At 35.6% G+C, this 18,034-nt stretch overlaps 1 protein-coding gene across 1 annotated transcript in view; it reads left to right on the top strand.

Annotated features, from left to right (window-relative positions):
* The first annotated feature begins 1,129 nt into the window (after positions 1–1,129).
* Positions 1,130–18,034, top strand: part of LOC135847865 (zinc finger protein 184-like) — a 46,380-nt gene continuing 29,475 nt past the window's right edge. Inside the window, exons 1-6 of the mRNA XM_065367595.1 lie at positions 1,130–1,446; positions 1,535–1,626; positions 1,866–2,006; positions 3,000–3,140; positions 3,251–3,310; positions 5,163–5,320. Coding sequence (XP_065223667.1) covers positions 1,205–1,446; positions 1,535–1,626; positions 1,866–2,006; positions 3,000–3,140; positions 3,251–3,310; positions 5,163–5,320 — 834 coding nt within the window. The 5' untranslated portion in view covers positions 1,130–1,204. The remainder of the gene's footprint in view (positions 1,447–1,534; positions 1,627–1,865; positions 2,007–2,999; positions 3,141–3,250; positions 3,311–5,162; positions 5,321–18,034) is intronic.

Raw genomic sequence — 18,034 nt, 5'->3', positions numbered from 1 at the left:
GGGGCATAATATGACCCCAAACTGATGAAAAGGGTCCAAAATCATTCTATTGGTCAGTACCCCTATTGTGATCAACATATCCAAATTTCAGTTTCCTAGGTCATCCCCACTCTGACTAAGGTGGGAAAAACTACATTTGACCCCAGTTTTTGACCCCCTCGCCCCTAAAATTGATCTAGAAGGTCCAAATTTTCAGCATACAATGGGAGGGTGCCTCATGAGTGATTATTGCAGGTTTCAACCTTCCAACCCTATTTGATCTCTCTCCAGGGTCAAAAAAGTAGATTTTTTTGCTATTTTAAGTGTTTTTCAATTTTTCAGACCGCCTGTAGCCCCTCCAATTTGACCTAGAGGGTCCAATTTTTCACAGTACATTGGAAGGGTGTATCCGAAGTGCCTTTTGCAGGTTTCAACTTTCCAACCCTATTTGACTTCTCTCCAGGGTCAAAAATGTGGATTTTTTTGTCATTTTACACGTATACAGGCTATAGGCTACAATTTTCCTTCATGAATTTCAATTTTTAATGGAAATTATTTTAATAGATTTGAAAGTTGCCACAATTTTTTTTATACATTTCCAGGAAATTTCCCAATCCCAACATCTCCACACAGGGTGCGCAAAAATATCGAGTACCTACCCCCAAAACAGTTTTCTACTAATGTTTTGCTTGATCAAAGTGAATGATAATAAATTAATAATGAATGATAGGTTGTTGGACTCCAGTTCCATCAATTAAATGCATCTATTTCTCGTAGCCAAAGCGAAAACCAAAACCTTCGACCAAGCTATTTAATATTTTTAACAACAAAAATTTCTTGGGGATGTTCACTGCTCGATATTACTGGTACTGCGCACCCTGTACATAATAAACATAAAAACCTCTCTTTAGTCCTTACTTTTCAATATTTCAATTTTCAATAGGTTTTTAATTTTAATTTAAAAAAATGTTTCCAAATATTTTCAGTTCTCACGTTTTTTTGGTTTACTTTTCATTTCATTGCAACCGTAACTGTAACCATAACATAACCATACATCGTACCTATACCACATCGATTGCAATGTTGCCAACTATGTCACGCTAAAAACACAACATTGTATTCGACCTACTGCGATGATAACCTACATAATTTATTGATAACATAACTTCAAATTTCAACAGTTACTTTTATACTTTTAAACCAGGAATTCGCCGGGATTTGATAGATGGTGTATTGTAATTTGAAAGAAATGTCGCCACAAAGAAAAGGCAGTTGTGATGAAACCCCTTTAAATAGTTACATAGACACGTGCGTTAACAACATGCATTTATTTGACAGTTTTTCTAAAAAGAAATCCGAGCAGGGCATGCTTGAAACTTCCAGTGATGATCATGATACCTCGAACCAATTCCAAAATAATATCTCCTGTAAGATCGAAAATGATGCTTATCCGTCTGAACAAACAAAGTAAGCGAACTTGTTTAAAAAACCATTGCTCTATTACATGTTTTTCTAATCTATTATTGATAAAATTTACTTCATTATTTTGTTTTAGTAACGGCGAGCTTGACGAAATTCAAAGTGAAACTGATGAGAAGTATCCTGTACTTGGAATAAATTTTGTTCCAAAAACTAGCAATTTATGGGGTAAGCAACTAAGCCTTATAGAAGTTCTCCTTTATTTTATTCAACTTTTGTAGTGTGTTCAACATAATCTAATCCTTCTAATTTTTTAAAATTTTTTTAATTGTTGTAAAATGAAAAGAGGAGAGAGATAGCTCACTTATTGTTCTTTGACTCAGTTGTTTTCAACTGATTGGGATAAGGTTCAGTGAATATATACTTTCTTAGTGGAGACATGAACAGCTTTGAACTCTGTTTTTCAGATCCGCTCGTACAATCTGCCGAACAGGACCAGGTTAAGGTCGAAGATGTTTACACTACGGATTCAAGTATACCTTCCCTAGAAATATCGAGCAACGACCCTTATAAAGTGGAAGCAAAAGTTGAACTATTTACTGAAGATGGTTAGTAATTACGTTAATATGTGGAAAATATGACTTTTTGTTTCAAAAAAAAGGTGCTTTAGGTGCAGTGAGAAATTGCAAAATTTTCAAAGATCAGAAATCGAAAAATACACTCTAACCTAACACGTGATATTTTGGCTGGTGTTAACTTTCATTTTTTGCATGCTCTTTCGAGGTAGCTTTGTCCTGTCAATCTAAATAGCTTCGATTTTGTTAATAAGACTAATTTTTTTTGACAAGTTTACTTTAAAATGTTCCTTAGGACATCCCCTTTAAGGAAGAAATTGTCCCACAGGCAGGGGTGTTGACCTTAACCGCAAATAACTGAAAAACGTAATTGAAACCTGAACAAAAACTGTAATTTTAGCCATTATAAAACTGTAACAGTAACGGAAACTGAAATTCATAGGTTTTTTAAATAAACCAAAACAGAGCATAATGAATGCAGTGAGAGTGAAACCGAAACCGAAAATCGATAGGTATCATTTATTTTGGTTATGGGTTTTCAATTTTTCAATAACATTGTTTGATCATTAATATTTTTGCCATTTTTTAGACTTTCAAGACTCGAAATCGAGGAAAATCTACAATTTTATTTTTTAATTTTGATCATTGTAAAATAATTTCTGATATTTTATTACTAAGATTCAACTGTAAGATCAACCACTCTCTTTAGTCATTTATGATTCTTAATGATTCATATTGTATTTTGTGTTTGTTAAATTTGTGAAACCGTTAAAAACCGTAACTGAAAACGAAACCCAAACTTTTGTGAGTAAAGCCAAAACCGTAACCAAAAACCGAAACAAACCCCAAAAAATGTCAACAAAAAAATTGGAGTAAACCGTAACCTTGATTAAAATAATAATGGTTAACACCCCTGCCCTGTGGTCCTAAGGGGGGGGGGCAATTATTCCTATTGTCATATACCATACTATAAGAGAAGAATGAACAATTCTGCGTTGATAAATGTCAGTATTTTTGTACTTTTAGTTGTGCTCGATGAACCTGACAAAAAGGTTGCCGAATATAATCACTCCATACATTCGACAAATTCTCCTCAAGAAATAACATTTGTATCTACGGATGGCCTTCATAATGTGGAGGTAAAACTTGAACAATTTTCTGAAGAAGGTGAGTAAGAAATTTTATTCAGAATTATCATGATCTCATGACAAGAAACACACTTTTGGGCTTTTACATGTATTTTTTTTTTTTTAACCCTTTGACTACGTCTTTTTCAGAAAATTCGAATAGCGATCCTTGCAGTGCAGAGGAACCTCCTGAACAACATTTCGAAGAAGGTTAGTTGGTAGATAGAGATACATAGTGAACTTGAGTGTAAAGTAAGAGTACATCGCGTGATTCGGTTTTGTTTTTAATTTAATTTTTCGGTATCTTTTTTATTTTTTGAATTTGACTACTCACATGCTGAGTATAAAAGTACGAATATTTTTTAATTGAGGAGTAAACAAAATTCTATTAGTCGGGGAGCCCACTTAAGAATAAATTGCACCCCCCCCCCGGCGATCCTCCGGGACAATTTTTTTCTTAAAGGGGGAGTCCTAAGGAACATTTCTAGCTCTTGTACTCAAAAAAAAAGTGGCCCTACTTGGCCATTTTGATTGACAGGTCAGTCGAAATCGCAGATTTTGCGTTCAAACATAGGACTTGCACGAAATTTTTCAAACTGTCCAAAGGTAGATCGAAAGATCAAGCACAAATTTATCACATGTCAAAATTTCAAGTGCTAAAGTGCGTTTTTCGATTTTTGGTGAATTTTTGAAAATCAAATTTAAGCCAAAAATGAGGGAAAAAATCAAAATTTTACCAAATTGACCAAGAAAGCTGAAATTTGGGATACACCCTATTTTCGACATGCCAAATCGATTGGAAACTGTTTCAAACCGTTTTGAGCAGTTCTGAAGCCTCCAGCAGATTTTTGAAACTCGAAATTCCCACAACATTTCACCCAAATAGAGTTGAAAAGCTGAAATGTATTCTGCAAACTAATTTCAATACGCTACGAAGTCGTCTGCTGGTGGATTTCAAGTCGTTTTGGAGCCTCTGGCCACTTTTTGAGAGGTCTTAAGGTGTTTTTTGGAAAATTGAAATTTCCAAGAAGTAGCTGGAAGCTTCAAAACCATTTAAAACCACCATGTAGTCGACTTCATATCGTATTGAAATTAGTTTGCAAAGTAAATTTCAGATTGCCAACTCCATTTGGTAAAATGTTGCGGGAATTTCAAATTTCAAAAATCTACTGGAGGATCCAGGAACTTTCAAAAAGGCGCTGAAGGCTCCAAAATGATTTGAACCCACCTGAAGTCATCTTCAGAGGGTGTTAAAATTGGAGGGTAGAGTAAATTTCAGCTTTCCATCTTCATTTGATGAAATTTTGTGAAAATTTAAAATTTCAAAAATCTGATGGAGGCTCCAGGAATTTTCAAAATGTCGCCGGAGGCTCCAAAACGACTTGAAATCCCCCTGCAGTTGACTTCGTAGCGTATTGAAATTAGTTTGCAGAATACATTTCAGCTTTCCAACTCTATTTTGGTGAAATGTTGTGGGAATTACGAGTTTCAAAAATCTGCTGGAGGCTCCAGAACTGCTCAAAACGGGTTGAAACCGTTTCCAATCGATTTGGCATGTCGAAAATAGGGTGTATCCCAAATTTCAGCTTTCTTGGTCAAGTTGGTAAAATTTTGATTTTTTCCCTCATTTCTGGCCTAAATTTCATTTTCAAAAATTCACCAAAGATCGAAAAACGCACTTTAGCACTTGAAATTTTGACATGTGATAAATTTGTGCTTGATCTTTCGATCTACCTTTGTACAGTTTGAAAAATTTTGTGCAAGTCCTATGTTTGAACGCAAAATCTGCGATTTCGATTGACCTGTCAATCAAAATGGCCGCCATTTTGTAAGTAGGGCCACTTTTTTTTGAGTACAAGAGCTAGAAATGTTCCTTAGGACTCTCCCTTCAAGAAAAAAGTTGTCCCGCTAGGAGGATCGACGGGGGGGGGGGGTGCAATTTATCCTCAAGTGGGCTCCCCGACTATATAAAAAATAAATGATTCTCTCATTTCTCCAAAGAAGATGTACTACCTACCATTAGTCACCTACCTCCTTTTTAATTCCAATTTTTATTTTTCAGTAACACTTCCGAAACTGGAATATTCTGACGAAGATCCAGGATACTCAAAACATCAAGAAAATTCCAGCCAAGGTGCGATTACTCCCTCTGCAAAAAAGGCAAAACATCTCCCAAGCGTAAAAAAATCAACGCAAAACACCGGCAATATTTCAAAGGAGGTTAGTATGTCAATGTACTACATTAGGGTAGATGGTGAAAAAAAAAAATGTAAGAGGATTTCGGTCGAAAGTTGATCGGAAAAAATTTTAGTATAATATGGATCCTTGAAAAGGGGACGTTTCCACGATTTTTTTCGCTCTAGCTCCTACCAACCTTTTTTTTAAAAGAAAAATGGTCGAGTTAAAAAAGTGTAAAGATAGCTTGTTACGTTAGTTATGTACTTATTTTAAGATTTAAGATTCCCCATAAATCTATAATACAAGCCATTTCCATTGAATAGTCTCCAGACCACTTTTAGGGTTCTACTGAGGAATTGGAATAATGGAACTTTACAAATCTTTTTCTTTTGAAATAGTGTTTACATTTTGTTGAGCGAAAACACCGAATATCACTTTTCAACTTAGGTCAATATTTCAGAACGCAGTGATGCCAATTTTTGGCCATTATTGCTACCTACTTATACAATTTGTAAAAACCGAAAATTTTTTGAATTTGATAAGTTTTTATGTAGCTGCTTATCTCAATTTTTTGAAATAGGTAATATTTACCAAAAAAATTGGCACTGTTGTATTTCGAAATATTTTCTCAGTTTTAGAAACGATAATTAGGACGTTAGGTAGGTATCTTTCGATGTTTTAGCTGAGGTACTTATTCTAGGGAAAAAATTTGTGACAGAAAACATTTCAAAACGCAAATTTATCGGAGAATAGACCTTTTTCAAATTTTCAGCTGCTCAGCAGAACCCTACATCTGGTACAGGGTGCCCAGAAATATCGAGCACCCCTAAGAAAGTTTTTCATTAAAAAAATGGGCTGGGAACGTGAAATAGATGCATATGATTGGTGGAATGTTTAATGTTATCTTTCCAGTTCAACAACCAATCGTGTGCTATCATTATTATCATTCACTGTGACCAACCGAAGTATTTTAGTAGAAAACTTTTTTAGGGGTGCTCGATATTTCTGGGCACCCTGTAGTCCGGCATATGACATTACGAATAATTGCACCTCCCCCCTCCCCCTGATCCATTGAAACAACTTTTTTCTCGAAGGGGATCATACTGAGGAACAATTTAGTGCAAAATTGCAAAGAAAAAAGATGCCGAAATCGCAGATTTCGCTTTCCAGCACAGGACTTCCACGAAATTTTTTAAACCGAACAATATGAAATAACTTGAATGCGTATGATTGGTGGTATGTTTTTACCCCAATCCAACTATTAATCATGTGCTATCTTCATTGTTATTCACTGTGACCAACCTAAATAAGTATTAAACATGAAACTTTTTAAGGGGGTAATTACACTCAGTATTTTTGCACACACTGTATACAGTATGACACAAAAGTAGTGCCCGGTGGCTTTAATTTTCAAGTGGAAAGAGCTAGCGAAATGAATGAGGCGGCGTTGAGTAAATGAAGGCTTTCAAAAGCGACCTTGTGAATTCCAGGCCCATCATGCTCACGGTTTCCACAAATTGATAAACCGGTTCAGTCAAAAAATTCAAACTGGTTTTTATTAGCGCAATGTATAGGTACTAATCTGATTATATGTAATTGTTCACGCACTACAACTTTTGTCCCAAGCTTTTTTCTCCATCCTCAATTTTTGGGTGATTTTTGATAACTGGATGCAAATTGATGAACCGGTTTTAAAATCTAATCAGCAAAAACAGTTCAATGTTCATGGTCTACAACTTTTGTTTCAAGCATTTTTCTCCATCCTGAATTTTTGGGAGATTTTCGATAACAGGTTGCAAATTGATGAACTGGTTGCAAATTGATCAACCAGTTTCAAAATCTGATCATCAAAAACAGTTCAATATTTCATAGTCTACAACTTTAGTTTCAAGCATTTTGCTCCATCCCCAATTTTTGGGTGATTTTTGATAACTGGTTGCAAATTGATGAACCGGTTTCAAAATCTGATCAGCAAAAACAGTTCAATTTTTCACCGGTTTCAAAATCTGATCAGCAAAAACAGTTCAATTTTTCAAGCTATACAACTTTTGTTCTAAGCTTATTTCTCCATCTCCAATTTTTGGGTGATTTTTGATAACTGGATGCAAATTGATGAACCGGTTTTAAAATCTGATCAGCAAAAACAGTTCAATGTTCATGGTCTACAACTTTTGTTTCAAGCATTTTTCTCCATCCCAAATTTTTGGGAGATTTTTGATAACACGTTGCAAATTGATGAACCAGTTTCAAAATCTGATCAGCAAAAACAGTTCAATTTTTCACACTCTAAACTTTTGTTCCAAGCTTTTTTCTCCATTCTCAATTTTTCGGTGATTTTCAATAACTGAATGCAAATTAATGAACTGGTTTCAAAATCTGATCAACAGAAACAGTTCAATTTTTCACTCTATACAACTTTTGTTCCAAGCTTATTTCTCCATCTCCAATTTTTGAGTGATTTTTGATAACTGGATGCAAATTGATCAACCAGTTTCAAAATATGATCAGCAAAAACAGTTTAATTTTCATAGTCTACAACTTTTGTTTCAAGCATTTTTCTCCATCCTGAATTTTTGGGAGATTTTCGATAACAGGTTGCAAATTGATGAACTGGTTGCAAATTGATCAACCAGTTTCAAAATCTGATCAGCAAAAACAGTTCAATTTTTCATAGTCTAAAACTTTCGTTTCAAGCATTTTTCTCCATCCCTAATTTTTGGGTGATTTTCGATAACTGGATGCAAATTGATGAACCGGTTTCAAAATCTGATCAGCAAAAACAGTTGAATTTTTCACGCTTTACAACTTTTGTTGCAAGCTTATTTCTCCATCTCCATTTTGTGGGTGATTAATAATAACAGTTTGCAAATTGATGAACTGGTTTCAAAATATGATCAGCAAAAACAGTTCAATTTTTCATGGTCTACAACTTCTGTTTCAAGCATTTTTCTCCATCTCCAATTATTGAGTGATTTTTGATAACTGGTTGCGAATTGATGAACCAGTTTCAAAATCTGATCAGCAAAAACAATTCGATTTTTCACGATCTACAACTTTTGTTCCAAGCCTATTTCCTCATCTCCAATGTTTGGGTGATTATTGATCACTGGTTGCAAATTGATGAACCAGTTTCAAAATCTGATCAGCGAAAACAATTCAATTTTTCACACTCTACAACTTTTGTTTCAAGCTTTTTTCTCCATCCTCAATTTTTGGGTGATTTTCAATAACTGCATGCAAATTTTGTTCCAAGCCTTTTGACAAACTGGTTGCAAATTGATGAACCAGTTTCAAAATCTGATCAGCGAAAACAATTCAATTTTTCACACTACACAACTTTTGTTTCGAGCTTTTTTCTCCATCACAAATTTTTAGGTGATTGTCAAAAACTGGTTGCTCAATGCGAACCAATGAACCAGTTTCACGATGTGATTAGACAGTCTTTGTGCTCTATAACTATTGTTTCAGACTTTTTTCTCTATCTACATACCATTTTCGGGTACTTTTTGATAACTGGTTGCAAATTAACGAACCAGTTTCAAAAATTCATAACAGGTTTTTGTCGCCTTGCTGTATAGAATACATTGCACCAATTAAAAACCAGTTTGAATTTTTCGACCAAACTGGTTTTTCTTGAGCAATGAGCCTGAAATTTTCAAATTTACTTTTGAAAGCCCTCATTTTTTGCTAATTAACGCCGCTGCATTCATCTCGCGAACTCTTCTCCACAGAAATTAGGCATCGGGGACAACTTTTGTGCCACACTGTATACTTCATTATTTTTGGTATACGTGTATATGAGACATAACTAATTGGCAACACAATTATTCAACCGAAAACGACATGTCATATGCAATATGATCTTTTTTCCCTGTAGGTAAAGGTACAGATGCGACAAGATCATTCGAAGCCGTTTTGCTGCGGAATCTGTGACAAACGGTTTCCTACTAACAGTAAATTGATTAAACATGGATTGACACATAGTGAAAAGAAAGGCTTCAAATGCGGCATTTGTGACGCACGATTCAAGTACAATGACAGTAAAGTGGCGCACGAACGCAGGCATGAGGATGGAGCTTGTTTTGAGTGCACTGAATGCGGAAAAAAGGTATCCCAAAAATTCCATCTCATTCAACACCTCAGGCTACATTCCGGTGTGAAACCATTTTCGTGCCAAACGTGTAGCAAAAGTTTTGCTCTAAAAGTCTATCTTACTAAGCACCAACGGACGCATGGTGAAGAGAAACCCTACAAATGCCGCTTTTGTGATGCAGGATTCAAGCACAGTGCGCATAAATCGGTGCACGAACGCGTCCATGTGAAAGGAGCTTGTTTTGAGTGCACCATTTGCGGAAAAAAGTTTGCCTATAAACATTCTCTCAGTGATCATTTGAGAATACATTCCAATGTGAAACCGTTTTCTTGTCAAATGTGTAGCAAAAGTTTTACCTGAAAAACTAATCTTACTAGGCACCAACGGATGCACAGTGAAGAGAGACCCTTCAAATGTCGCATATGCAACAAACAATTCAAGTATAGTAATAGTAGGACCGTGCACGAACATTTCCATGTGGAGGGCAATCGTTTAGAGTGTGCCCATTGCGGCAACAAATTCCGCGATAAGCGCAACCTAGCCCATCACATATCATCTAAATGTACCTATACTTAAATATCAATAATCGAGAATATAACTAAATATTATGTTCAGATTCAAATGTGTTTGTGAAAAAAAACTTGACTTGGAACTTGACCGATTTCCTAAGTTCAGTTTATTCTTAGTGATTGGCACGTAAATACCTTATTGACACCATACTTGTGTTACAAAATACATATGGGAAAAAATACACGATGGTATTTTATGTTTGGCGTTTTTTTTCTTTTTCAAAATGTATAAATATCGATTAATGAAGTTATCAAAATCTAATCAGAGTTAATTAAGAAACCGTTCACCCAAAATCTGCTGGAGGCTCCAGAACTGCCCAAGTTCTGACGAAGATATGTAGCCGATCTCCAAATTCGACCCCATTTCTTCCTCAGGAAAGTCATATGGGGGTAGTTATAACGCAGAGGTGCGAGCACCATGCTCAAAACATCAAGAAAATTCTGACCATGGTCCGATCACTGGATCTGCAAAAAAAAGGGAATACATCTCTCAAGCGCAAAAAGGTCAATGGGTCCAAAATATGAAAAAACGTTGTATTTTTGCATGATTTATTCCAAATTCGATTATAATCGATTATTTTTGAACGATTAATTCAGACAGCAATTATTTTTTTGTCGATTAATTTTTTTGCGATTATTTTAAATAATCACATTTGATACAACACTATTTGGGATAAAAATAAGGTTAAAATACAGTTTTCTGACTCAAAAAATCCAAGGAATTAGCTGATAATGCGAATTTCAAAGCTCTGTCCTTTTTTTGTGAGGATTGTGTGTGCCTTTAATTTTCAAGTGAAACTGTTGCCCATTTATTACACTTTTTTGGGACTAAAATTTGAAGATTGTTTTTGACTCAAAAACCCCTGAAAATTTGACTACTATGTACCCCAAATTGCTTGTCTTTTCCTCTTAATAATTGTGTGGATATATGTGCTTAGGTATGCAATTAAGTACATATCTTTTTTTTAGTGTGAAGCACTTTCAGTTTCAGAAACCCATGAAACGCAGCATGTTTTTCTTTTTTCTGGAAATGTTTCACAAATGACCAATTTCTTTTTTAAAAAAATATTTCACTGTCATAAACATATCACATACTGTTCAAACACATCTCAAAAAATTAGAAAAATTATTGGCTACAGATACATATATTCGGGTGGATAAATTTCTCGAAATTGATCAAAAAAAAATTACCTCCCTGAACGAGGATCGATTGCCATAATGCTTAATTTAATACCAATTTCTAAACCTGGACCAGTGGTGTACTCCTGTAAATGAAGTTGACAAGTATCCCTTACATCAGTACCAGATACGCGGGGTAGGAGGAGATCAGCAAGAACCAAACTAAACATCCCAGAGAAAGTAGAGAAGAAAACTGGTTCCATCACTCTTTAGTTGGAGATGATGACTTTGCTGTGCAACCACAACATACTACCTAGTACCCAGGCGCCTACCCTATACATTCATATTTCTGGTTATTGTGGGTGTAGTTTTGTCACAAAAGGAATCTTTTTCTTTTGTTTGGTTACTTATTCCAGCTACACATTACCCCCTACAGTGAATAGCATACCTTGTAGAGCGGATTCGCTATTCGCCAGCGAAAACGCTATAGCGAAGTGGTCCTAAAAAGTTGCTAGCGAAAACGCTCTCATATTTTGTCACTAGGGCTGAATCTAGTAGTCATCAACTAGATCCATTCTCATGATTGGAAACAACAACTTCTGCTCATGCAATTTTCATAGTGTAGAACTTCACCATCTATTATTGAGGAGAGGTTGTGACCTCTTCATGAATGCTAAACAGACTGCTGCAATTTGACTGTGTAAAGCTTTTCACAGCAGTAGATACTTAATTCTATCTGTAGAAAAACAATCCTACTGCTAACCTTTGCAAGATGTAACTATTTGGTGAAAAATATCGAGAAAGAATATCCATGGATTGATAAACGGATTTGCTTGGTGGATTGTAGATTTGCTAAGTGTTGGTCTGTTTAAGGCATTTGTGTTCCTTTCAACTTTTTTTTCTACCATTTTAAGCGTACTTGATAATATTTCCATATTATGTACCTACTCTGCGTATGCTTGCTCTGTTCTTTCAGGTTTTTATTGAGACAAGCGTACCAAATTTTCAAAAAATTGTTTTAGTTCACCCTGCACACACCGTTCATGATTTCATTTTATGAAAGCTCTACCATCAATATGTTCATACAAAAATGGAACATGGGTCCCTGTATTTTATCCCAACTTTTTTCAAAATCTGTCCCCCAAAAAGGCGCGGGGTGTTCTTTGGGATTATGCTTTCACTCATTCAGTACATCTAATGATACTTCATCATTCAGTTCAATGATTGACCTCATTGGGGGTTTTGCTTCCTCAGTTTTTGAGGATAATTGAAAAAATCGGTACCTCTTTTACAAGATGGCTTTAAGGGGCTGAGAGGGGGGGGTGAACTGTGGGTTAGAGTGATGCTTGTGATGATCTAATTCAGGAAATTGAAAGCATTTTCACACAACATCTCAGGATTAGCAGGGGTCTTTAAGGGTTAATTTGCAACCCATTATCGAAAATTACCTAAAAATTTGGCATTGAGAAAAAAGCTTGAAACAAAAGTTGTTGGGTGTGAAAAATTACACAATTGTGTTCAATCACATTTTGGAACCAGTTTATTATGTTCGCATTTAGCAACTAGTTTTTGACAATCACATAAAAATTGAAGATAGAGAAAAAAGCTTGAATCAAATTCAAAAGTTGTAGAGCGTGAACAATTGAACCATTTTTGCTCAACGGATTTTGAAAATAGCTAATTAATGCAGCCAGGTAACTTTTGATGGCTTGCAGTAAATTAATGAACTGGTTTCAAAATCTGATTAGCAAAAACAGTTCAATTTTTCACACTCTACAACCTATGGTTCAAACTTTCTTCTCTATCTCCAATTTTTAGGTGACTGTCAAAAACGTGATTGCTAAATATATGAACCTGGTTTCAAAATGTTAGAGGAGAAGGTACAATTATGGACCCAGATACAAATATGCCCCCCCCTTGGTTTGGTGTACAACTACTAGCGCTAAGGTCATGCTGAGTACTAAAAATATATACTAGTAGTGTAGTATCAATGATCCAAGTACTTATTTTGGATCCATGCATACTTGGGTGTCTCTCATCAGCAATTGTTTTTTTTGCGCATTATTTTCTTCCCAATGGAAAATTTTACAAGTTTTTCATTCGGTAATTCGTCAACTTCATATAAAGTTTGGAAAAAAAATTATTAGTGAAGTAAGTAGCTTACAATGACTACTTTCAAAATATACTTTCATATTTGTCTTTACTACAACTGATTTTCATAATTTTTTTCATTTTTCATAAACTGAGCCACTTTTTTGCATGGGTAAGTATAAATATGGACCCCTAAATTTTTTTACCTAATTTTGATTCAATTTTTTTTAGAATGTCGAGAAAAGTGTTATTAACAGAGAAGACAAGTCTGAAGTGTCAAAAATGAGACCATGATTTTTTTTTCATTTTTCATCAACTTAGACAATTTCTTGCATGGGTATAAATATGGACCCCTAAATTTTTTGTTACATCTGGAGGGGGGTGAATGGCCCAGTTTCGAATGACATGAGTAGGAATGTATTATTTAAGATTCTTCTTAAAGTTCCAAGTCATTTCCATTGAATATTCCAGACCACTTTTAGGGTTTTACAGAGCTGCGGAAAATTCACTCTGCGCTTTAATTTTAACATGCTATCGTGGTACCTAATTTTGCATTGAATTGTTCCTTAGAATGTCCCTTTTGAAAAAATATTTGTTCCATTGGAGTGGGGGGGGGGCGAAGGTGCAATTATTCTAATGTTGAGACTTTCATTTTTCGCTAATCAACTCCGCTTCATTCATCTCGCTAGCTCTTTCCACAGAAATTAAGGGCATCGGGCACTACATTTGTGTCACACTGTATACTTCATTATTTTTGATATATTTATGGGGCATAACGAGCTGAAAACACAATTATTCAAAAGAAAACGACGTGTCATTTGCGATATGATCTTTTTTTCCTGTAGGTAAAGGTACAGATGCGGGATTCATTCCCTTACTGCTGCGATATTTGTGATATGAAGTTTTCCAACGAACATGATTGGGCAAGACATCAACAAGATCATTCGAAGCCATTTTGCTGCGAAGTCTGTAACAAACGGTTTACTTATAACAGCCAATTCATTAGACATGGATTGACACATAGTGAAAAGAAACGCTTCAAATGCGGCATTTGTGACGCACGATTCAAGCACAATGACAGTAAAGTGGCGCACGAACGCAGGCATGAGGATGGAGCTTGTTTTGAGTGCGCTGAATGCGGAAAAAAGGTATCCCAAAAATTCCATCTCATTCAACACTTGAGGCTACATTCCGGTGTGAAACCATTTTCTTGCCAAACATGTAGCAAAAGTTTTGCTCTAAAAGTCTATCTTACTAAGCACCAACGGACGCATGGTGAAGAGAAACCCTACAAATGCCGCTTTTGTGATGCAGGATTCAAGCACAGTGCGCATAAATCGGTGCACGAACGCGTCCATATGAAAGGAGCTTGTTTTGAGTGCACCATTTGCGGAAAAAAGTTTTCCTATAAAGAAAATCTCGCTGCACACCTGAGAGTACATTCCAATGTGAAACCGTTTTCTTGCCAAAAATGTAGCAAAAGTTTTACCCGAAAAACTCATCTTACTAGGCACCAACGGATGCATAGTGAAGAGAGACCCTTCAAATGCCGCATATGCAACCAACAATTCAAGTATGATAATAATTGGGCAGAGCACGAACGTTCCCATGTGGAGGGCCCTCGTTTAGAGTGTGCCCATTGCGGCGACAAATTCCGCTATAAGAGCGTGCTAGTCAATCACATAACATCTAAATGTACCTACTTAAATATCAATAATTGTGTACGTAAATAGATATTGTGTTCAGATTCAAATGTGGTTTGTTCTTTCTTTGAATGTGAAAAAAAACTTGTCTTGGAACTTCCGATTTCACAACTGCAGTTTATTCTTAGTGATTGGCACGTAAATGCCTTATTGACACCAGACTTGTGTTACAACTTACATATGAGAAAAAAATACAGAATGGTATTTTATGTTTGGCGTTTTTTTTTTTTTTTTTTTTTTTTTAATGTATAGGTAAATATCAATTTATGAAGTTATCGAAATCTAATCAGAGTTGATAAACCGCTCATCCAAAATCTGCTGGAGGCTCCAGAACTGCCCAAGTTCTGACAATGGTAGCCGATCTCCAAATTTGACCATTGCTTCTTCAGAAAAGTCATATGAGGGTCCTTATAACGCAGAGGTGCGAGCAACATGCTCAAAACATCAAGAAAATTCTGACCAAGGTCCGATTACTGGATCTGCAAAAAAGGGAATACATCTCTCAAGCGCAAAAAGGTCAACTCGGAATTCCAGCAATGTTTCGAACAAGGCTGGTACATTTATACAGTATGACACAAAAGTATGTAGTGCCTGGTGGATTTTATTTCTTAGTGGAAAGCGCTAGCGAAATGAATGAAGCGGCTGCTTTGAGCAGAGAAAAATGGGGGCTTTCAAAAGCGACCTTGAAAATTTCAAGCCCATGCACAGGATGTCCACAAATTGAACAACCGGTTTGGTCAAAAAATTCAAATTGGTTTTTATTACCTCGATGTATTCTACACACTAAGACAACAAAAACGTGATATGAATTTTTTGAAACCGATTCATTAATTTGCAACCAGTTGACAAAAAATACCCAACAATATTGTAGATGGAGAAAAAAGTGTAGGGGGAGAAAGTGTAAACTCAAGTCCTGTCCTGTCTTATGATGTTGGGGGGGGGGGGAGGGGGGAGTTGGTATGAATTATATTGAATAAGTTAGGCAAGCCCGTATCCAGGATTTCCTCCTGGGGGGTGATGAATGACTCATAAGTAAGGGACAAAAACCACAAAATTCCCAACTGGCTCATATATGTATAAAAATTTCAATAGTAGGCACATTTCAGACATTTTCATGCTGAATTTCAGCTTGAAAAACATGTTGATTTGAGTGAGGTTTTTGAAATTTATCCAGTACCTAAATTGTTTATATTTATAATAAAATCAGATAAGCACGAACGAAGCGAGTGCAAAATTTTGGAAATTAGTCAATCCAAAGAGTAAAAAATACTACACTTGAAATTGTAGAATTGATTTTTCTGGATTTAACTTGACACTCCTCACGTCCGTCCTCAGACTTGAATTAGTAGTTTATTCAACTAGGGAGCGAAAATGATTTTTGACGATTTTCGAGGTTTATTGCCTTAGCGACGCGAGGAAAATAATTCAAAATTGTCGAAAATCATTTCTACTCCTCAGTTGGATAACATATTTTTTGTTATGAGGGAGAAAAATCTCAGTGATCCTGATCACTGATCAGTAAGCTGAAGCAAAAGGAGCACTTTTTCTCCCTTATAATAACGAAAAATAAGCTTCCAGAAATTTCAATTTCAAAAAAGGAAAGCAAACAAAAGCATTGGAAATTCATAATTCAAGAAACAAAAATAATTAGCAGGTAGATACATAGATTATGCAACTAGGGAGATAATGTGATTTTCAATGAATTTTGAAGTTTGTAGCGGATTATCTCCCTAGAAACATAAACAACATTATTATTTTCGTGTGATTCAATGCAAGAAATCGTAGGAAATTATATTAAACAAAGGATTTTTTGACCCGGGGGGGGGGGGTGATTATACCCCAAATCACCCCCCCTGAATACGCCCTTGAAGTTAGGACTTATACACTTTTAATCGGTTCTCAAAATAATTATATTTCTTCGCATAATTATCCCCAACTACATTATGATCTGACTCTTACTTAAGGAGCCTCATGAACCTGATAGTGTAATTCATGATTTAACGGAGATCTTAAATTTGAGGCGCTAAGCAAAAATGAATAATAAGTTAAATAGTAGATCTTAACTCAGGAATAAACAAACACCAATTATCCTAAATAAAATAACTTCTGTATTGTTTAAAAACACGAAAATAATAACAATGCTCAAATTAGTACTTATGTAAATGAGACTTCTAATTCTAAGAACTTACGGAATATGTTTCAAATTAATTTTATTAGATTTGGTTGATGGCAGGCTTCCAACAGTTTCAGTTGCAAATAATCAGAGCTGAAAGATTATTCACAACCCCCATTTGGGGCCATGGTTAACCCTTAAACACCCAAGCAAATCCTGAGATGTTATGAAAAAATGCTTTCAATTTCCTGAATAAGATCATCACAAGTATCACTTTTACTCACAGTTCACCCCCCAGCTCTTTGAAGCCACCTCGATAATGACAGACTTATTTATTTGATTATTGTCAAAAATCGAGGAAGCAAAAAACCTGATTGAGTCAATCTTGGAACTGAATAATATATGTAGTTTCAATAGTTGCAATGAATGAATGAAAGCATAATTCCAAACAACACCTCGCCCCTTTTTGGGGGGCAAACACTGAGAAAAGTTGGTATAAAATACAGGGACCCATGGTCCATTTTTGGATGATCATATTGATGGTTCAGCTTTCACAAAATGAAATCAAGAAAGGTGTGTGCAGGGTGAACCAGAGCGTTTTTTTACAAATTTGATACGCTTGTCTCGATAAAAACCCGAAAAAAACAGAGCATGAATACGCAGAGTACATAATATGGAAATATTCTCAAGTAGGCTTGAAATGACAGAAACAAGAATTGAAAGGAACACAAATGCTCTTAATGGCACATAAGTTCAGAAAATCTACAATCTACCCGTCAAATCTGTTTTTCACACCCTGGCTCAATATTTGTCACCAAATAGTTACATCCCCAAAAAGGTTAGCAGTACGACTGTTTTTCTGCAGAAGTATTGAAATAGGTTTATCTACCACTTTGAAAAGCTTTACACAGTCAAATTGCAGCACTCCCTGGCATTTCATAATGTTCAAGCATTCATGAAGAGGTCACTTTCCCTTCTCGATCATAGATAATGTAGTTCTACATCATGAAAATTGCACTGCAGAAGCCGTTGTTTACAGTCATGAGATTGCATCTAGCTTATGACTAC

Source organism: Planococcus citri, chromosome 5 (assembly GCF_950023065.1).
Source record: "Planococcus citri chromosome 5, ihPlaCitr1.1, whole genome shotgun sequence".
Lineage (NCBI taxonomy): Eukaryota > Metazoa > Arthropoda > Insecta > Hemiptera > Pseudococcidae > Planococcus > Planococcus citri.
The sequence above is the reverse complement of the archived record's forward strand: the minus strand, read 5'-3'. Positions and strand labels throughout refer to the sequence as shown.